Source organism: Suncus etruscus, chromosome 10 (genome assembly GCF_024139225.1).
Source record: "Suncus etruscus isolate mSunEtr1 chromosome 10, mSunEtr1.pri.cur, whole genome shotgun sequence".
Lineage (NCBI taxonomy): Eukaryota > Metazoa > Chordata > Mammalia > Eulipotyphla > Soricidae > Suncus > Suncus etruscus.
This window is the reverse complement of record NC_064857.1, coordinates 50,004,060-50,027,124: the sequence shown is the minus strand read 5'-3', so window position 1 is coordinate 50,027,124 and position 23,065 is coordinate 50,004,060. Positions and strand designations below refer to the sequence as shown.

Sequence of the window (23,065 nt, the reverse complement as noted above, 5' to 3'; positions counted from 1 at the left end):
TGGAAATAGCTTCTTATACAGAAATTTAAACCAGAGAGTACAAAAGGAGCGGGGGTACACTTGGAGACGAGTTTGAAGGCAGGTCCCTAGGATTCCAGTACAACCTCCTGCCTTGTGCTGTCCAGGCACCTCTGGATAGCACTGGCCTAGCATGGAGAGAAGGCTGAGGACACAGCAACCTACAGTTGGTACACCTCCTACCCTATGCTTGCTTCCCTCATTCTTTCCTCTACTTCAGTAACCACTGCCCTGGCCTGTCAAGGAATCAACTTAGTAATTTGAATCTTTGTATATCAGCAAAGACAAAGCAGATTGGGATGGTGATAGGTGGCCAGTGAGTCCCTCACCCCAGAGAAGCCCAATTCCTGCAGAGGGGATCAAAGCAACCCATGTCAATATCATAAATTGTTATATTAACTATGACCCAGTCCTTTAAACATGCTTTTTTTGGAACCTAGAGAAATAATACAGTGGATAGAAATTTGCTTTGCATGTGGCCAACCTGGGTTTGATCACTGGCACCCATATATCCCCCAAAGCCCCACTACAATAATCCCTTGGCATAGAGCCAGGAGTAAGCTCTGAGACAAATATACACATTGATTTATTCCAAAATAAACACATTTTGGAACTGAGTTTCTAATGGATGCAGTCATGACTGTTGGAGCATGAAGGGATGGAGATATCCCTAAAATAACCAATCTGCAGGTGTCCTCTGCAAACAGAGACTTGATGTTGACCAATTAGGTACTCACAAAGTCACCTTCACAAAGTAATGTAAAGATAGTCTATTTTCCTCTCTGTTGCTCTAAGTTCTGCTCACCAGGAGACTATCAGAGAGCGAATACTGTTTTCAAAGGAACAGGCATAAAGCCCATTTCTACAGCAGCTCGCGCTTTCTTGGGAATGGATCAGCCATCCCAGTCCAAGAGATCTCTCTGAGGGGTTTGTGGCTGGACCTGGGGGCTTATATAATGTATGTGTGAAAGGGGAGGATGCCTTGGAGAGTTGAGACTAACTAAAGTATGTGGCACAAAACTGATGCTTGATTTTTGAAACTATTTGAAACAGGAGGAGGCAGCCATAGGCCCAAATGCTGATCTTGCACCATCTGAAACAGTATGGCAGCAGTTATGAGCCCTGAGGGTATCTTGGTGTCATTCAATCAGGTGTCCAAGAAACTATCACCTGGAAGCATTTTCCACTGATCTGACCCTCTCTCTGCAATTAAGCTGGATAGCTAGCACTTGCTAAATGTGGTTCTGGGACTAGTCCAAAATACTGTGGTTCTCAGTGACTTGAGTGATGCCTTGTAGGGGAGCATGACCTTCAGCAGAGACATGGCAGGAAAGGGATCATGGTGGGTCTCCATGGGCAAGGAAGGTGGTCCCTCTGTCCAGCTTAGGTGTGGGAAGAGCCAAGGCATTGGCAGGTGGAGGCCCAGAAAAGATGAAATGCTGATGTTATCACTATGAACCTGCTGCCATAGACAAACCAGCATAGGTTTAGAAAACAAGATACACAGGTGTCAGAGGACATAGGACAAAGGGTGGGAGGGACAGATGGCAGGGCAGATAAAGGATGGGGAGATCCCAGGTAGGGAGATCCAGGGTGGGGAGAGTGGAGGACAGAGGGGATACAGGGGCTGAAGGGACACAGGTCTGGATGACACAGGGTGGGGATGATAAAACAAAAGGGAAATATGAGTTAGGGGATGAGGGGACTAAAGGCAGGGAGCAGAAGGTGGCAGTGGCAGAATATGCTACTCCAGGTATCCTGAAGCACTGTGGAGGAGTGAGGCATTTCCTTCTGCCTCATAAACAGAAGCCACCCTGGGCTAGACTCTCAGGGTAACAAAAATCATGACAAAAGGACAGGAAACCTTCCTAGATGTTTGCCTCGGTAAATCTGGGGGGGATGATATAGATAGATAAACCAAACACCCAAGATGGAGCAGTCAGGCCTAGAGTCACATCTGCACCTTTAATAAAGGGGTCCCAGGCAGGCTGGACCTGGAGGACTGGGCAGTGCTGGCAGATGACCTAAAGGTCAAGGGGAGCATCTAGCTATTCAGGAAAAGAAAAGGCAGCAAAACTGGCATTGCCTTGGAGGACACATGGCCCAAGAGGGTGAAAAAGGCAGCTGAGAAAAAAATGTTTTTAACAGAAAAATTTTCCAGCAGATGCTTTCAACATAAACAACAAAAAATATCCTAAAGCTTTGTGTGTAAAATATGATCTACAAAAAGTAGCATATGACTGAGCTGGAGGTATGGAGAGGACCAGGTGCTGGTGTCTCATTTGGTTCCTGTGGCTGATCAGTCATTAATGTGGCTCTTCTTGCCAAGTATAAAGACAAAAGGGGCTGCCTAAATTGCAATATTTCACTCAAGTCTTGGCTCTTCCCTTTTGGACACATTCTGGGTTAAATATAGCTGGAAAAAGTTGAATATTCCAATATCTTTTACTCCAAGAAAAACTCAAAAAAATAGCACTTTCCAGAGGCTGAGCTATGACCTGGAATGTCTCCTCACCTGCCAGGCCCATGACTTCAGATGCCACACTGCACCACAGAGCCTATGAACCTTGTGGCTTGGCTTGCTTTGTTTTCTTTTCTTTTTTTTATTATCTTCATTTAAACACCGTGATTACAAATATGATTATAGTTGTATGATTACAGTCATGTAAAGAACACCCCCCTTCACCAGTGCAACATTCCATCACCAATTTCCCAGATCTCCCTCTTCCCCACCCCCCCCCCACACCTGTACTCGAGACAGGCTTTCTACTTCCCTCATTCATTCACATTGTTATGATAGTTTTCAGTGTAGTCATCTCTCCAACTGCACTCATCACTCTATGTGATGAGCTTCATGCCATGAGCTGCACCTACCAGCCCTCATCTCTCTTGTCTCTGAGATACTGTTAAAAATGTCTTTCATTTTTCTTAAAACCCATAGATGAGTGAAACCATTCTGCGTCTTTCTCTCTCCCTCTGACTTACTTCACTTAGCATAATAGATTCCATGTACATCCATGTATAGGAAAATTTCATGACTTCATCTCTCCTAACGGCTGCATAGTATTCCATTGTGTATATGTACCACAGTTTCTTTATCCACTCATCTGTTGAAGGGCATCTTGGTTGTTTCCAGAGTCTGGCTATTGTAAATAGCACTGCAATGAATATAAGTGTAAGGAAGGTATTTTTGTATTGTATTTTTGTGTTCCTCGGGCATATTTGTTTTCTTTTCTTTTTCTTTTATTTTTTTTACTTTTTTTCATTTTTTCAAAAATTTTATTTTTAATTATGAGAACGAAGATACAAAGAAAGAGGACAAGGTAAAGTTACAGTGGAAGGGCAATCACCCATAAACATAATTCTCAGAAGTCCCCTTGCTGATATCTGAACTTTGAACTTTCAGCCAAAGAACATTAAGAAAAATAAAACAGAACCCGTGGACAATTACTTTGTCCTTCAAGTCCCCAGATTGTAATACATAATATTTCTTAGCATCACACAAAGCAATGTAAAGCCATAAAACTTAAGTAACTCTTCAACATTGAAGGCAATTTTCTTTCACTACTTTCATGTTCATGGCCTGGCTCTGTGCACTTTTCTTTCCCCGGGATAGAATTTCTGGGTCAGGTAATACAATGACTGTCAGGTAATATACTAACTCAGTCAGGGGGTCTTGTTCTGATGGGCATGAATGGAAAAACCATTCTTGTTGTTCAGTGGAATGACAGGGTCTATCCAAGACTGTCTGGAAGAGGTGGGCAATGCAGACAGCTTAATGTCTGAGGTGGCTTCCTCTAAAGCCACAAGACAAGGAAAACTGCTGGATCTCAAGGTGAGTTTGCAGAGCTAGATCCAGGTATAAGAATTTCTAAAAGAAAAGAAGAAATGAAACATCTGCCAATCTATGTATGACACGATCTGTGAACAAGAAACAGAAGCAGAGGCCACAGTTGTCTTTCTTTATCCCCGAATCTGCTCAGCCCAACACCTGCCTTTGTGTCACCAAGGAGTGAGGTTATGTTCTACTGTTGTGGAGCCACCCATAGTGGCAGGCTGCCATTTTCAGGGCCATGACCAAAGGCAAGTTGCCTGGATGTTTCTGCTCTAGCACTGCAGGCAGACATGCGAAGTCAAAGCCAGCCCAAGCGGTTCTGGCTGCCTTCTGATGACCTGCCTCTGCTCACACATGTCTGTGACTCAGAAGAGGAAGCCTGGCCATAATTTGCATCCCTGATCTGAAGACCAAATGGCTTGATGAAGTCACTGATGCTCAAGTGTGACCCAGCCGGCAGTTAAACCATGCAGAACCTTTCTCCAAATAGGGCTCTGCCCAAGGAGAGTAACTCAGCCTGGAAACACCACACCCAGGCCGTCTTTTGTTCCAAAGTGTGGGTTTTTTTTTCCTTTAGAGTGAATCAAATCACATTGAAAGTAATTTTCGCGGGGGCCGGTGAGGTGGCGTTAGAGGTAAGGTGTCAGCCTTGCAAGCGCTAGCCAAGGAAGGACCGTGGTTCGATCCCCCGGCGTCCCATGTGGTTCCCCCCAAGCCAGGGGCAATTTCTGAGCCTTAACCAGGAGAAACCCCTGAGCATCAAATGGATGTGGCCGGAAAAAAAAAAAAATAGCCAGTGGTATTCCATGTTAGAAAAGCAGGCCAGGAAATGGCAGCTAAGAAATGATGAAGTGGGAATCTCTGCACTGAGCTACACCAACCTGAGTTAGAAGGCAGAAACAGGTACACAAATAAAATATATGGAGGAATAAGGCAAATAAAAAAGGCGCAACATGCTGCATATTATTACAACTAAGCCCATGATGATGGAAAGTTACATAATATTGGCAAAAGAAAAATGCTGCCCAGAAAAGTTATCCAAAAAGTTTTCCTTAGAAGAGATGAAATCTAATACATGAAGATGCAGAGGCCAAAGCCTTACTGGTGGTCAAAGATCAGGTATCAGGTTTCCCCCTCTCCCCATTCCCTGTACTCTTCTAGGGCAACTTCTCAAGAGGTCTACTACAGATTGGAACTGAAAACTAAGGTACAGTTTTCATCAGCCTCAAGGTAAGACTCAAAGTTGGTTCATGGGCTTTGTGAGTAGGGAGTTGAGAGCAGGTCAATAAGATAGCATTAAAAACACTATTCTAGGGATTGGAGAGATAGCACAGAGGTAAAGTGTTTGCCTTGCATACAGAAGGATGGTGGTTTGAATCCCGGCATCCCATATGGTTCCTGCGCCTGCCAGGGGCAATTTCTGAGCCAGAGTGACCCCTGAGCGCTGCCGGGTGTGACCGAAAAACCAAAAAGAAAGAAAGAAAGAAAGAAGGAAGGAAGGAAGGAAGGAAGGAAGGAAGGAAGGAAGGAAGGAAGGAAGGAAGGAAGGAAGGAAGGAAGGAAGGAAGGAAGGAAGGAAGGAACGGAAGGAAGGAGGGAAGGAAGGAAGGGAAGTAAGGAGGGAAGGAAGGAAGGAAGGAGGGAAGGAAGGAAGGAAGGAGGGAAGGAATGAATGAAGGAAGGTAGGAAGGAAGGAAGGAAGGAAGGAAGGAAGGAAGGAAGGAAGGAAGGAAGGAAGGAAGGAAGGAAGGAAGGAAGGAAGGAAGGAAGGAAAGAAAGAAAGAAGGAAAGAAAGAAAGAAAGAAAGAAAGAAAGAAAGAAAGAAAGAAAGAAAGAAAGAAATAAATAAATAAAGAAAGAAAGAAAGAAAGAAATAAAGAAAGAAAGAAATAAATAAAGAAAGAAAGAAAGAAAGAAAGAAATAAAGAAAGAAAAGAAAGAAAAGAAAAGAAAAAGAAAAACACTATTCTAACCATCATGTAACCTACAGGTGAGGAAGTGTGTTTCATATAACCCCTCCTACCCTATCAGAGATTTTGCCCACTGTTCTCTCCACTCATAAATACATTCTGCATATCCCCCCAAATCCTATCAGAGACCGAACAATTGCCCTCTCCATGGCTACTGAATACACAGAAGCACAAAGGAATGATGCAGTCTGGAGTCTCTACCATAGTATGGAACGTTAATCAAAACTTAATTTCATGGGTGGGTGTGTTAAATTGAAAAGAAAAAAATAACTGCTTCTTGTGGTTTTAAGATTTAATGACTCCAAAATATCAGAAGGAAATGAAACATGAAAGAAACTATAAATTTTGAAATTAGTTTACCATAACAATGGTCTCTGGGCTAGAGAGACTGTCCAAGGATTAAAGTGCATGCTTTGTGTGTAGCCACAAAGATTTAATATCACACCACTGTTGTGGTCCTGGGGGCCTTCCAGCACAACTGTATCTCTAGGTTCTTGCAGTAAGCCTCCAATCCAGATGGTTGAGATTGCCTGGGTGGGATATTGGATCTCTCCCTGCCCTGCCGTGGTCCACTCAGGAAGTCCCTCCAAAAAAACATCACAAAGCTTAGTTTTTAATTTTCCTACTGATGTTTAAAGATGTACTTTTTCATGGAAATGATTTCTCTTGGTTTGTATGTCTGAAATCAAGCTCATTGACAATATTCTGGAATCTCAAAGGGTCCTATCAGATCCACCCACCATTCCTCCCTTAGCTGCAGGACAAGAACTTAATTTGTGCCACTCAAGGCTTGAGGAAAAACTATCCAATTCAATCCTCAGGAGAAAGACCAAGGTAAGCACTTTCCACATCTCATTAGCATGAATACATCCTGACTGGTGCAAGAATCAATTTGTCATTCACTATGCCTGCTTCCACAACTCTTCCTGGCAAGGGAAAGAAGTTATTGGAAGTACAACTCAGCAACTGCGTGGGTAGAAGTTTTTCATCACAACACAACACAACACAACTTCCTCACTGCCCTCATTAATCTCAAAGAAACTATATTCCGGTCCACAGCATCTTGTCACTCAATGACCAAATCTCAGGCTATAAGAGAGTGGTGAGATATGTCTGGATGGCAACTCTAGTTCTGAAGCAAACACAAAGAGACCATGAAGCAGTATGTGCAACCACAAACAGAATCTTGTGAATCCAACCAGCCTCCCTTCCATGACCACACACATGGAGACATACACACAGTTGTGTGTGTGTTTGTGTGTGTGAGTCTGAGATTCATATATATGAATATATATATTTATATATATGAGATTCATATATGAATCTCATAGTCAGGATCCCATTCAGCACATACTTTCTCCTTCTTCTTTTGGCTTTGGGGCCACACACAGCTAGACTCAAGACTTACTCCTGGCTCTACACTATACACGCAGGGATCACTCCCAATCATGCCAGGGTTCCAGAAATAAAACCTGGGCCGATCATGTATAAGATAAGTGTCCTGCCAGCTATACTATAAATCTAGCACACTTCATCCTTCACATTTTCTCCTGCTAATTTACAAACTAGGGCTATAATTCAGCTCCTCTCCTGAACCACCACAATTATCAGGCTGCACTGGAATCTCCTCAAATCCTTCTATTGGATGCCCTCTGTGACTTTTGTATACTGTGGCTCTTTGCCAAGTTTGGATTTTGTTATGCTGCTTCTGAGGAGGGACCTCTGAGGAGAGGTCTCCGGGCACGTAGTCCCACCCCCAGGCTGCGTCATCCCGTCTCCCATCCCTCAGAAACAACTGCAGGGGCCAGTGAGTGGGGGACCCGCGCGTCACATGTTGGGTCACATCTTGCCGTTAGTTCTTAGTGTGGAGGACGCAGCACACCCTCACCATCACTGCAGGATTTTTACCCTCACTTAAAATGGCAAAATGCAGTATGTGTTTAATATATTATTGTTAAAATTATGTGCTTTTGTGTGAGTATTTGTCTGTTTTGGCAGGTCACTGCGTGGTGTGGCTCTCCGAATCTCAGTTTAAAATTTTGGCTTTTTGTGTCGAACTTGTTCGCCACCCTTGATTTAGTGTTTGTGTATTTGGGAAATAAGTACTCAAAAGTGGTATAGTGGATCATGTGACTTTCCTGTTTTTAGTTTTTTGGAGAAATTTTCTAGAAGCTTTGCATATATTCTCACTAACATTATATATAAGAGAGCCTTCTCTGCACTTCCTTTCCAATACTAATTTCTTATTGTTCTTTTAATTCACACTTCAGAAGTAATAATAGATAATTAAAATATTTTCATGTGCCGCTTAGTTATCTATATGTCTTCTTTGGGAAATATCAGTTTAGTCCTCTGCATTTGGGGGTCTGGGAGTTGGAACACATCTGGTAACTCACAGGGTTACTCTGGCTCTGCACTCAGAAATTATTCCTGGATTGAGACCTAATTGGATGCCAGGGATCAAACCCAGGTAAGCAGTGTGCAATGCAAATGCTGTACTCTCTGTGCTATTGCTCTGGCCCTCTGTCTATATTTAAATTGAATTATTAAGATTGATTTTATAGTTGATTTGGAAATTTTGGATATTAATTTATTGTTACATGTACCTGTCCAAATATCTTCTCTTATTCAGTAGGCTAGATTTTTCTTCTGTTATAAAGAAGCCTTTTAGTATGACAAAAGAATGATAAGAGGCAAAGAGCCGCATTCATTTTGGCCGGGAGCCGCATGCTGCTCGAGAGCTCGTGTTCGCCACCCCTGCACTTAATTAAAGAGATCATGTACTCCTGTACTTATTGTAGTATTATTTATATAAAAGTTAAGAACTGTGCTTTGATTAATAATGAATGACAATGTGGCAATATAGAAACAAGAAATTATAATATAGTATTCATTCATATTATATATAATATAAATTATAAATAAATTATAATATTCTTTCATATAATATTATAATATTCAGCTATAAAAAAAAGAAATCCTTCCATTTTCAACCATAAGGATGAACATATTGTTATTAGTGAAAAAAATCCAAGGACTTGAGGTCTTTTGCAATGTGGTATACAGAGGGGTAAAATGAACTGAATAAAAAATTTTTTGAACTTTATTTTCTTTTATTTTTGTATTATTATTTTTATTTGTAGATCTGTCAATGCTGAAAATGCTGAAAACATAGTGATATATTTGCAGTGCCTATTTTATTTATTTATTTTGGTTTTTGGGCCACCCCTGGTGATACTCAGAGGTTACTCCTGGCTCTGCACTTAGAAATTGCTCCTGCTCAGTGATCAGAACCATATGGGGGATCATGTGGGGATATGAACCTTGGTCTATTCTGGGTCAGCCATGTACAAGACAAATGCCCTACTGCTGCACCATCACTCCGGCCCCTATTTTATTTTTTTAAATAAGATTTTTCTCCGTTAGTATGGAGGTACTAAGATTTACAATACTGTTAATTAAATATTTCATGCATACTTCACTCCAATACCAGAGTGGCTGCCTCCCTTCACCAGTGTCCCAAGGGTTCATTCTACCCAACTCCATCCCAATGTAAACTCAATTCTCTAGATAATTTTAAAAGCATTTCCATATTTCTTTCCATAGTGACTTCATTAATTTGTAGACCTATCAATAGTACACATAAATTTCTTTTTCTCCACATCTTTTCCAACATTTGTCTGTTTGATAATAACCATTCAAATAGATGTGAAATGGTATCTCATTTTGTTTTGAGATGCATTAATTAGTGCTCTCGAGCATCCTTTTATGTGCCTAATGTCCATCTATATATCTTCTTTGAGGCCTAGATCTTGGAGTGTTCTGCCTATGCTCTTCTCAGTGTACTTTATGGGTTCAGGTATGATCTCAAGGTCTTTAACCAACTCTGAATTGATTTTTGTATATGGTGCCAGATACAGATCCAGCTTTAATTTCTTACAATGCTTAATCGATTGTCCCAACATCATTTGCTGGAGAAATTTATTGCATTTCATGTTCTCTGCTCCTTTATCAAAAATTAGTTGACCATATACTTGTGGGTTTGTCACTGGATATTCTATTCTGACCCACTGGCCCAAAAGACTCTTTGATCTACTATGCAGTTTTAATCACTATGGCTTTGCAGTACAACTTTTATGTGTGATCTACTTTGTATTATTTTCTTTCTTCTACTGATTCTGGGATTTCTTCCTTCCTTTCTCCTGTCCTCCTTCCCTCCCTTCCTATTTTTTTGGGGGGTCATATCTAACAGTACTTAGGGATAACCCCTGGTAGTGCTCGGGGACCATATGGATGTTAGGGATTGAAACTGGGTAAGACACATGATGTACTTTTAGAGGTTTTGTGACTAACTTTTTTAAAAATGCATTTTATTTAAAATTTGTTCATTTAAAATCTGTGACTGAGACTTTATTTAAATTATGCTAGGTTTATTAAACTGTTTATAATACTGTTTTCCTCCCAGGTATTCTATATTCAATAACAATCCTACTACCAGTGTGACATTCCCTCCTCCAATGTTTAGTTTCCCACCCACCCCCAAGCCTGCTCCCTTTGCAAGCACAAAATATCTTATTATATATTGCTTGTTTCAACAAAATGGATAATGGAATTATCAAAAATATTTCGGTAAAAGAAAATTTGTGAAATGTGTTATATTTCACAATAGATTATTAAAGTCATTAAGGGTTTACTGAGATGTATGTTGTTAGTGGAGCCTTCTGTGATTTTGCTTTTGTTTATTGAGTGTAGGTGGCTTCTATATGACATTCCCATCTAATCTGGTGTGCTTCTTTCTATATTATAGAATTTGGAAGTATACCTGGAATTTTTCATCAGTTTGGTATTTCAGCAGAGATTAATCATAAAGTGTGATCATTTTCATGGTTTGCATGGTGGTGGTTGTGGGGTCTAGGTGAAGTTTCTAGGGTTTTGGCAAGGTGGGGACTTGGTCTGCTCTTCTCTCAAGAGTGTCCTAGAGTTTTCAGCTCCAGACCAATGTATCCATGAGTTTTAGTTGCTTTATTTGCACCTCTTCTGAGATTAGTGATAAATCTGTGAAGCTGGGCCACTGTTACATGGCAATGGTGCTAAGTATTGGCTGCTGGGGCTTCAAACATTATGGGGGTGGTGGAAAGTGCTTCCCACACTCACTCTGAGAAGATCCCGAGTTTTTAGCCCAAAAAAACCAGTGTACCAAGAACTTTTGTCAGCATAGCATCTCTGCAGAGATTAGTTGCAGCCCCATAATTTTTTATTTATACATAAGATAAGCTTCTATAAGACATGTCTAAGGTTACTCACTACTTGTTCCTCAAAGTTTTCAGTTTGGTTCAAGTTACAAATGTATTCAAATTACCTCTTTCTCCTAAAAATTTATAGCCATGTGGGAGAAAATCTGAGACTGGGAAAATGAAGCACAGCAAACAAGAGGTCAGTACATAGCACTGGTATGAAGGGGCATGCTACAGAGAAATCTAGCATCAAATAACTAAACTGTTCCAGAGAAATCTCTGGCAGAAGTGGTGAATTGCTATTGGAGAGTTGTCATGCTATTTCTTATTCCCTTTGCCTCTTACCTCTACTTGAGAGAACATGAACTCTCACTCTCCTGAATGGTATAGGGCGCTCTGTGTGGCCTTCAACCACTCACATGCCTTGTGTCTGGGACAGCCACAAACGCAGGGAGCAGCACTCACCTCCACAAGTCTCCAGGCCTCAGCAATGACTGAGTACTGCAGGCGATTCAGGACGAAGCCATCCACCTCCTTCAGGACTCGCACTGGAGACTGGCCAATCTTCTGCATCAGGGCATAAGTCTTGTCCACCGTTTCAGGGGCTGTCTCTGGGTGAGGGACCAGCTCAACTAATGGCACATAATAGGGTGGATTCACCTGGGAAGGGATAGAGGAAAATTAACATGACAGCTGGAGTGGATGTAGCTCTGTGAACTGATCTTATATCCCTGCATGGTGACCTGTGTGGTTGGCAGAGGCCCCTTTAGAGTCAAACCCCCTGACAATGCATTTGAGAAATAATGTAATTCACAAAGGAGAGAGACACAGAGGGCAACTGGTCCTGAAGCAATGTCATTTGGTTGAAAGAAAAATCCATGTTAGATAAAGCTGAAATCAGAAGGTGCAGATTCTCATCCTATAAGCATTCAGTGTACTTCTGTACCCCCAGCGATCTACCGCCTTCTGTCTAACCACAGACCACTAAAGTGACTGCATTCTACATGCCAGTGTTTACTGTGATACAGCATCTTCCCACACTAAATGTTTTCTTAGTCTCCTGTGGTACCCAGCTGCCTGCTGCCCCACATGGGGTTGGGACACAGAGGTGTGACATACTGGACAATCAGATGCCAATGTGCCATGCTCAGCATTTCAACTTTTGGATTTGGTTTTTGATACTCCAAGAAACTATTCTAGAAGAGACCCAAAGAAGTATCAAATGTCTAGGAAAACGCTGCTGGGTGGAGTCTCCTTAGTCTCAAGACTAGATTAAATGCCCTCTAGTCAGTGGCTCCCAAATGATGTTTTTAAATTATTTCTCCTCCATCTAAAGATGAAATGAATTTCACATTTACTATATAACTTCAAGAGGGTCCATTTTAAATGATACTTAAATAAAAATGCTATCTAAGTGATATGATGTCCACACATAGTTTCTTTCCCCCTGCTTCTACACTGGTGTCCTGGTCATCATTTTTTTAAATATCTTTATTTAAGCACCATGATTACAAACATGTTTGTAGTTGAATTTTAGTTAAAAAAAAAAGAACACCCCTTCACCAGTGTACCCCATCTCCCTCCTCCCCCACCCTTTTTGAGCCCTCTTAGCAAGCAAGACAAGATGACCTGTTTTTATTGGGATTTATTTTTAGGAGACCATGGCCAGTCATGCTCAGCATCAAACATGGTCTTTCCATATGCTAAAATAAATATGATAAAAATCAATGTCTCTCCCAAATGTCTTAGTGATACCACTATTTAGAATCTATCTCAACAACACAAAATCTTTTATTTGGAAAGAAAAATGCCCTATGCTCATTGCTTCACTTATTACAGCAGCCAGAATATGAAAACAATTCGAGTCCAAAGACAGAAGAGTGAATAATTATCCCACCAGTCATCTTATAAAGGTTAATATCCAAGATCTATAAAGCACTTATTGTGGTTTAAAAGAAAAAAAAACAAAATGTTGAGAGAGACATACAAAAATTTCCTGACAGAAGAAATACAAATGGCCAAAGACAGATTAATAAATAAAAATATATAACATTTTTATCATTAGGGAAATAAAAATGGAATATCACTTCACTGCAGAGTTACTGGCACACATTTAAAAAACTCAAACTCAAACTAAAAAGAACCAATACTGTTGTGCTTGTGGGGAAAGGAGACCTTCATTCATTCATTGTTGATGGGAGTATAGACTGTTTCAATCTTTTTGGAAAATAATGTTTTCCAAAAGACTAAATTTGAGCTTCAACTATCTCAAAAGACTATAAATTGAGCTTTCATATGACCTAGTAATTCTATTTTTTGGCATCCACCCCAAAGGCCCAAGAACATGATTTAGAAAATATATTTGTACTCCTATGTTCATTGTAATTATATTCACAATAGCCAAAATCTGGTAACAACCCAAGTACCTAAAAACAGATGATTGGATAAACACACACACACACACACACACACACAGGAAAAAAAAAAAGGGCCGGGCGGTGGCGCTCGAGGTAAGGTGCCTGCCTTACCTGCGCTAGCCTAGGAGACGGACCGCAGTTTGATCCCCCGGCGTCCCATATGGTCCCCCAAGCCAGGAGCGACTTCTGAGCGCATAGCCAGGAGTAACCCCTGAGCGTCACCGGGTGTGGCCCAAAAACCAAAAAAAAAAAAAACTTATGGTACATAAACACAATGGAATTACTTAACTGTAAGAAAAGACAAAACTTTGGGAATTTTCTGCTACATGGATGTTTATGGAAGAATATCATGTTGTGTGAAATTAGAAGAGAGAATGTTCTTTAATTTGTGGCATATAAAGAAATATAGTAGGGAAAAACAAATGTTCAAAGGCAACAAAAGCTGAGAACTGATCTTCAGTAGGATATAGACCACAGGGAGGAAGGCAGTTATAGAACCAGGAGAGGGACACTGAGAAAATGGTGGATATAGGTGTCACTTTAGTAAAAGGCATGGAACTGGGATGTGTTATACATGAAACCCTATCAATAATACTATTATAAACACTGTGCCAAAAAAAAGATTTTTTAATGCTGTCATAGAAGAAGGCTTAGGGTTGGAAGAAAAACTGGGGACATAAGTAGAGGGAAATTGATCTTGGTGATGGGATTGTGGGTGTATGTCTGAAACTAACTCATGAATAGTTTTTTTAATCATAGTACCTTTATAAAAAAATTTAAGGAGTGGATAATGAAAGTGGAATATACACAATGAAATATTGTTGAATCACAAGAAATTATGGAATAGTTCAATTTGCTAAAATTGAATGAAACTGGAGAATCTCATATAAAGTGAAATAAGTTAGGACAAAAATAAATACTAGATATTTTCACTTATGTGTGGTATACAGAAAAATATTAATAAGGAAATGGAAGATATCAAAGACCAGCAAATCTTTGACCCTAGATTCCAGAAACAAAGATGCCAAGAATGAAGAAATGGAAAAGAAAATAAGAAGAGGAAATTTGGAAAAAATAAACATAGGGGAAAGAAATAGGAATATCTTGGCTCATCTGTAGCACAGAGGAAAAGTATCTACCTATCTACTTATCTATCTATCTATCTATCTATCTATCAATCAATCAAACAATATATCTATCAGCATTGCAAGTGTGAGACCCAAACCACAATAATTAAAAATGTGTCTGTCAAGGAGTAATGTTGGAGGTGGGAAAGAACCTGAGAAATGGGTTGGTGGAAATTAAAGTGATAACACTGCATGCCTGTAACCAAATTGTATTATAAATAAATTACTTTACAAATAATGGTGTCAAGATAAAAAAAAAAACAAAACTATTTTTTAGGCCATACCCAGTGGTGCTCAGGGCTTACTCCTGGCTATGCACTCAGAAATCGCTCCTGGCTTGGGGGACTATATAGGATGCTGAGGGATCGAACAGCGGTTGGTCCTAGGTTAGTGCTGGCAAGGCAGATGCCTTACTGCTCCGCGCCACTTCCCTGGACCCTAAAACCTTTTTTTTTTTAATTATAGTACTTTTATTTTCTTTTAATTTAAGCACCATGATTACAAACATGCTTGTAGTTGGGCCTCAGTCAAAGAAAGAACAGCCCCCTTCACCAGTGCAAATTCTTTTTTTTTTTATTTTTATTAAAAAAAAAAACACCCTTCACCAGTGCAACATTCCCATCACTAATGTCCCAAGTGTCTGTCCTCCCCACCTCCAGTGCTCCCCTACACCCTCTTCCCCCACCCTCTGCCTATATTGAGACAGGAATTCTACTTCTCTCACTCATCAACATTGTCATGGTAGTTCTTAGTGTAGTCATTTCTCTAACTGTATTCACCATTCTGTGGTGAGCTTCATATAGTGAGCCAGTCCTTTGGCCCTCATCTCTATCACCTCTGGGCATTATTACAATAATGTCTTTTATTTTTTTCCCATTTCCTCCAAGATCTCATGTAAAAACCTATTTTTTAAAAAAAGAACTTTATTAACTTTATTTTTTTATTTTTTATTTTTAATTATAAGAACAAAGATGCAAAGAAAGAGGACAAGGTAAAGTTACAGTGGAAGGACAATCACCCATAAACATAATTTTCAGAAATCCCCTTCTTGATATCTGAACTTTGAACTTTCAGCCAAAGAACATTAAGAAAAATAAAACAGAACCCATGTACAATTACTTTGTCCCACAAGTCCCCAGATTGTAATACATAATATTTCTTAGCAGCACACAAAGCAATCTAAAACCATAAAACTTATATAACTCCTTAAACATTGAAGGCAAAGTACTTTTTACATTTCCATGTACATGCATATTAGTTTCAGTTAACATCACAAGTTTTGTGGGTTGTTTTTCTTAAGGATTAGAGTCAATAACAGAAAAAAAATCTTACTGTTATTTTGAAATCAATGGCATAATGGTGCTTTAGGAATACAGAGAGAACATCAATTACAGTGTGATTAAAAATACAGATTACTCACAAATTTTAAAATACAAAATAAAGTTAATAACAATAAAATGCTTCAAGTTAATCACTTTTCACCTATCCAGAATCACTGAAATCTTCAAGGGATGTTTATCTCTGATTTGTAAATCTTGGAATAGCAGAAGAACCAGGAACAGTTCAGTTTTAAGTAATGTTTATCTTACTCTAAAATAAAAATGTTGAGGTAGGGCTGGAGCAATAACACAGTGGGTGGGGTGTTTGCCTTGCATGCAGCCAACATGATTTCTATCCCTGGCATCCCATGTGGTCCCCCAGGCCTACCAGAAGTAATTTCTGAATGCAGAGGCCAGAAGTAACCCCTGAGCACCACTGGATGTGGCCCCCCAAACAAAACAAAACCAAAAAAAGAGAAAAATATTGTGTCAATGTAAATGGAAAACTATCAGCAATACTGAAAATTAGAGTACCTCAATCAATTAAAAATAAAAAGCTTTAAAAATTAAAGAAGAGATGTTGGGTTGAGGGAGGGTCTTTCAATGTGCTGCTTCTGGGCAGGAATCACAAAAGCACAGATGTGATTAACAGGAAGTTTTGTTGTTGGTTTCTTTGTTTCTTTGTTTTTATTTTTTTGGGAGGTCACATCCTGCAGCACTCAGGGTTACTCCTGGCCCTACGCTCAGAAATCACTCCTGACAGGCTCGGGGGACCATATGGGATGCCGGGATTCAAACCACCATCCTTCTGCATGCAAGGCAAATGCCCTACCTCCATGTTATCTCTCTGGCCCCACAGGAAGTATTTTACCCAGGTCTCCTGAGTCAGTCATCCTCACAAGCTCTTCTTTCCGACAATCCAGGTTCTCTGTAAGTTTAAGTGCAGTGTTCATTCCCAGCTTCACACTGTGACTAACTCTAAGGGCATTATGCCGACACGCTGGCTCACACAGAACCTGCCTCTACTCTCTGCGCAGCATTTTTTTTTTTATTTCCCCTTCTCTCACCTCAATAAATGTTCCTCTTCCCCATGCCCCATGGTGCTTAGGTCTGGCTGTCTTCAAAGTGCCAAGGACACTGTTACCTTTGGTCAATGAGGACATATACAACAAATATTCCCAAATTCCTATTGGTTAGCGTTGTTAGTGTTTTGTTTTTTTTGTTTTTTTTTTTGTTTTTTGGGTCACACCCGGCAGTGCTCAGGGGTTATTCCTGGCTCCAGGCTCAGAAATTGCTCCTGGCAGGCACAGGGGACCATATGGGGCGCCGGGATTCAAACCGATGACCTCCTGCATGAAAGGCAAACGCCTTACCTCCATGCTATCTCTCCGGCCCCGTTGTTAGTGTTTTATACTATCTCTAGCAGCCTCACATTTCATGCTTACAATCTTATAATAATGTCATTTTCTACTTCACTTCAGTTAATCTCATGCTAAATCTTGTTTAAACTCCACCCCCTGCTAATACTGTAGTCACACAATGACAAAATCAACTAATGATAGAGTTCTCTGATGGTATTAAATATATAAGTGACACACTGATTACTGTTTGATTTTTTTGTTATGTGTGTTCTATATTGATTTATTTTATTTTAAATTCTCATTTGTGGGCAACATCTTGCAGTGCTCTGGGCTTACTCCTGATTCTGTGCTCAGGGATCCTCTGGATTGGCCATATGTAAAGCAAATATCTTATCCTCTGTACTCTCTTCTCACTGGCCCACTTATGGTATGTTTTCGAAACATTTAAAAAATGTGTTGGGTTTTTTGAGCCACACCCTGCATGGTATTACTTCCAGATGTTACATCCAGTTCTATACCAGGTGCTTGAGAGTCAATCTAAGCAAGAATTTTCCTTTTATCACCTTTGTCTCACTAAAAGCAACTCTCCCTGTCTGAGCAATAAAGGAGACAACTATATTGTTACAGATGAGAAAAGCAAGGCTGGTTTTGCCTGTGTTAGTAAATTTTGCTAAGCTCATTAGATTAGTGTCTAAGGCAAAAGTTGCTTTGTGGTGTTATACTTCAGGAATTTATTGTTGTCTTTATCTAAAAAGAATATAACTATGTTGCTTTGTTTTTATCATATTCCCCATATTCATAGACATCTGTGTGCACAAATTTAAATTGTTGATTTTAAATGTGACCTGACATTACAAAATAGGTTGAAGAAAAATAACAAAACACTCGATGATATTGGCTTCAGATGTGTCTTTGAAGATTCTACTACATCCAAAGAAAACAAAGGCAAAATAAATAAAAAGAGATACAAATGGTATAATATCAAAGTAAGGGTTTCTGTAATGCAAAAGACATCATCAGTTAAAAAAAAGAGACATATTGATGAAAAAATGTTTCATTTCATACATTTGACAAAGACTTATAAAGCACTCAAAAACTTTTAACAGCAAACTCACAGTACACAGAAAATGGGAAGAAAATGAAGAACAGAAACTTCTCCAAAGAAGATTTACAGATGGCCAGCTGGTTCAGAAAACAATTCAGCATCACTGATTATCAGGGAAATGCAAAACAAAAAGACAATGAGATATGTCCTATCACTTAACAACAGTGTCTTATCATAACACACCTCACAATAAAAGGGTCAAAACTAACAAATGCTGGTAAAGGTATGGAAGGAAAGGGCCCTTATTGCCACTAGTGGGAATGTAAACTGATTTAGCTGCTATGGGAAAAGTTTGGAGATTTCTCAAACAAATAACAATAAGTCTATCATGTAACCCAACAATTCCACTCCAGAACTCTATCCAAAAAACCCACAAAAACATTAATTCAAAAAGTTAAATGCAAACCTATATTCACTATAGTGCTGTTCTGTTCTGTTCTGTTCTGTTCTGTTCTGTTATGTTGTGTTGTGTTGTGTTGTGTTGTGTTGTGTTGTGTTGTGACTATGTTATGACTATAATTCAATCATGAATACTTTATCTCTGAAAAAAAATACTGTAGTATGAACAACCGTATAACCATGGTGATTAAATTTAAAAATAATGAAAATAAAAAAAACAGGCAAGGCAGCAAATGTGATGTATTTCACCGTAGTTAAAAGAAACTTTTTTGTTGTTGTTTTATTTTTGGGCCACACCTGTTGATGCTCAGGGGTTACTCCTGGCTACGTGCTCAGAAATCGCTCCTGGCTTGGGGGGACCATATGGGATGCCAGGAGAATCGAACCAAGGTCCGTCCTAGGCTAGTGCTTGCGAGGCAGACACCTTGCCTCTAGTGCCACTGCTCCGGTCCCAAAAGAAACTTTTTAATAAAAGTAAAGGAAAAGAAAAATGTTTTTAAGTGGACAAAAGGATCCGGGGCCGAGTGACAAATCACAAGATTGGAATGAACCTTTGTACACAGAGCCCCAATTTGATCTCTGGCACCATGTGGCTCCCAGCGCTGCAAAGTATATTCCAAAGCCCAAGAACCAAATGAAAATAAACAAAAAAACACCCAGGAACCTAGTCCCAGGATCTTCAGCTAAAAACCCAGTAAATAATTTCCTACCATCCATGAGAAATGATGCAGGCTCCAGCTGACTAAAGCAGAATTGTCACACTTTAGTTTCCCTGGGCCAAGATAACAAGCTTAGAGCAGTAATCAGCAGAGCCCCGCAGATAAGAAGGATCTTTTCCACGTCTCCTGAGGGGACTAGGAAACTCTACCAAAAGGATAAGGAAGGGCTGTTTCTGGAATGGCTATTTGCATTTTGAAGACACAGAAAGGATCATTGGGCCAGAGTTCATAAGGAAGACAAGAAGTATGTTCTCAAGAACCAGGGAGACAAACCTGGGAGAAAAGGAGGCAATTTATTTTAAAACCATGCAGGTCAGACTCAGGCCACACTATAAGGACTTGAGGCTTCAGGAAAGGCCATGGAGAACTTGTGCAGAACTGTGTACACAAGGGGGCACACCAAGCTGGAAATCAGGACATGGAGGCACATGCTGGAGTGATAGTACAGGACACTGGCACAGAGACATCCTTTCTTTTCTCTGCCAGAGCTTAACCCAGTCATGCTCACCAAGATAAAAGATGTTCAGACCCTTCCTGAAAAGAGCTTGTGCTCTAGTCCACTCATGTGGAAGCTCTGCATTCCCATTTATGATACAAGAGGAGAAATACAGGATCCTTAGGTTCTCAGTAGGGAGATGAGCCTGGACTTGTTGGATCACAGTGAGAACTACGAGTCCACAAGGATAAAAGCTAGAATGTGGAGCCAGCTGAGGTATCTAGAGACACATAGGACCACAAAAACAAAGCTCTGATGGTCACCAGCAAGGAGATAAAAAACTCCAGGGTCAAGATTAACACAGGTTGCAGATGGCAACCCCGAGCACTTGAGCAAAGGTCATTCCAGGTTTAACTGCAAGGCAACCAGAAAGCCTGTGTAGAGCTGAGGATTGAGGAACTGGTTCTATTCGAGACAGGTTCATCCATGCATATCCTTTCTGAGAAGACCCATTGGGGATAAGAGTAGCTCCCAGATATAGTGCATCTAAGATTTATCTTCATCAAACTAGCACACCCTCAAGTGAAAGACGGTAAAGGGGAAATGTTTGTAAAGTGCAGTTGAGAAGGCTTCTAGAAAGCAGTGTTGCTCTCATTGACTGGACCTCCCCAGTCTTAGCTGTAGTCAGTGAGTCATCGCAACCATCTAAGCCCCATTCCTGGGTAGAGGGTAAGACAATAAAATATCCCAGAGGAGAAATGTCAGGGCTGAAGATTTGACTGGAACAATGTTTCTTTTCCTGGGCCTAAGGCCTTTGAGGGATTTAGTTTATGAAGCTCAGTCTAAAATCCTCACTGAATCCCTACCACAGAAAGAACATGCCCACATTAGTGCTAGATTAAGATGCCCCAAAGTCCACCTCCGCACTGGAAAAAGGACTGAAAGAATAAGCTTGTAAGGCTGAAACTCAGCAGCTGGTTGTGAAACTGGAGGGTGGAGACACAACTTTTGCAACTGCTGATGACCCATGCATGTAAAGAGTCTTTCACAGGCAGGAATGGGCTTTCTTTTCCTTTATCCTCTTCCTGTTAAGACAAAGAATCCCAGATGACAACATAAGCTTAGGGCAGTGGCGTGTGGAACGTGCTGAACAAATGCTGTGAGCCTAGAGGGATGCAGGGGGGACCTGCAGGGCTATACAAACAATTGTAGGTTTTCAGGGACTACCGGTCTAGCTTTTATTAGATAAGTCAGGACACTTTCCATCCATGCCCATGAAAATTAGGAAAAGGACCCATGGTGGATGTGAGGACAAACAGAACAAGAACACGAATCTGGGTCTTCTGTGGGTCTCAGAAACTATACTCAACCAAATGGACCTATAGTGAACTGTGCTACCTTATCTATGCAGCACAAGTGAATAGTCTGTAAACCCTATACAATGTAGACTTTCAAAAATGCAGAATTTCTTTCTGGGTGGGAATTCTTTATTTCCTAGTTTTCTCCAAGTTGGTAGAAGAACTCCTTTTATCGTATTGTACTTTATGTAGCTACAATCCAAGAACTCCTGGATAAAGTTATTTTTTAAATACACTGCTACTATACTGTGGGAAGACAGTTTAGAATGTGGAGCACATATTCCGTGCACAGGAGACCCACATTCCACACTGGCACTATAAGGCACCACCAAAGTACCACTTGGAGAACTGCTGGGTACAGGGACTCTTCCTCACCTACTTTTACAATTCTCTGATTGGACTAAAAACCATTATGTACGGCAATTCCCAATGATTAATGGTGTGTTTTGAAAATTATTTCTCAATAAAGCAGATAAAAATACTAGATTGGTCAAAGATTAGTTGACAAACACTGGATGACTTGAAACATACATTTATAAGGCAGAATCAGATATAATGAAGTTCCCAGATTTCACATACTCACAGGATGAGCCACGAGACATTGCTTCACATGTACCAAACCAGCAAACAACTTGGAGGGAAGGAGACAGGAGGTGGAGCTGCTTATGATGACTTTATCATCCACAATCCGATCTAACTGCGTAAAAATATTCTTCTTTAGTTCCAGGTTTTCGGGAATACATTCCTGAAAAGGACACACTCAAATTATAGTCATGATCACTACACTCAGGTCCCAAGCAAAGTATCTCATATCAGCTTAATTCTGAAAATAAACCAATTATAATAAAACCTAAGCAAAAGTTTCCCAAAATATGACAAATCTGGATAACTTCGGACACCAGGTAATGCATAAGAGGAGCTTTATTTTCTATTTTAAGGTTAGAAAACTCAAAATCACAAAGCCCACCCACCTGCAGTTACAGCAGAGTGATTCTACACAGCTGGGTATGGCCCCAAAACAAAAAACAAAACAAAACAAAAAGACCTGTGTGTAGCTGACTTAGGTTCAACCGTCAGCACCTATTTGGTCCCCAAGCACTGCCAGTAGGGATAGCTGAGAACAGAGATGTAGTACGTGCCCCTCCCCCCAAAAGCAAAACAAAATTCATTTTACACAGATAGGGGAGGAAGAAAGGAAAGGAAATCTGGATGAAATGCTGCTATTAACATGCATTAAAACTAGAATCAGAGGAGTGAGGTAACACTCAGATAACCTGGCAGGACTGTGGGTGAGGTATGTCCCTGGACTAGGGCAGACAGGGTGGGCTAATGAGAAGAGAAATATGTGAAAGAGTTTGAAAGTGCTGGAAATATGAGAGGTATCCTTTCCCTTTGACAACAAACCTGCAAGAAATTATACCGAGGGTCACTCCTACCCAATAGAGACCTGGCTGAATCCACTAATGACTCATTAAGGGCCAGTAACCATTAACATCAAGACTGCTTGTTAAAAGAGCAAATCCCAGATTCTCAACCCAAATCTAATGAATCTTCTTCAGTTCTAAGTGCAGGAGTCAGACATCTGCCATTTATCAAACATTCTAATCACTCTTGCCCCTCTTAAAGTTTATAAATCCAAAAAAGTGAATAAATCCAAAGTATGGGTTTCTTGATAGTCTGTTCTAAGGGCAAGCTTTCTTCCTCTACCTTCTCACACTTGCTACCCAGAAACCAGCAACATATGTAAGTGTGTACTGAGGTGATAAA

The 23,065-nt window shown here is 40.3% G+C and overlaps 1 protein-coding gene across 1 annotated transcript in view; it reads right to left on the bottom strand.

Annotated features, from left to right (window-relative positions):
* CRYL1 (crystallin lambda 1) overlaps positions 1-23,065 on the bottom strand; it is a 172,772-nt gene that overhangs the window by 13,385 nt on the left and 136,322 nt on the right. The window contains exons 4-5 of the mRNA XM_049782582.1: positions 21,882-22,043; positions 11,523-11,717 (exon numbers count right to left, since the gene is read on the bottom strand). Of these exons, the coding sequence (XP_049638539.1) occupies positions 11,523-11,717; positions 21,882-22,043 (357 nt within the window). The remainder of the gene's footprint in view (positions 1-11,522; positions 11,718-21,881; positions 22,044-23,065) is intronic.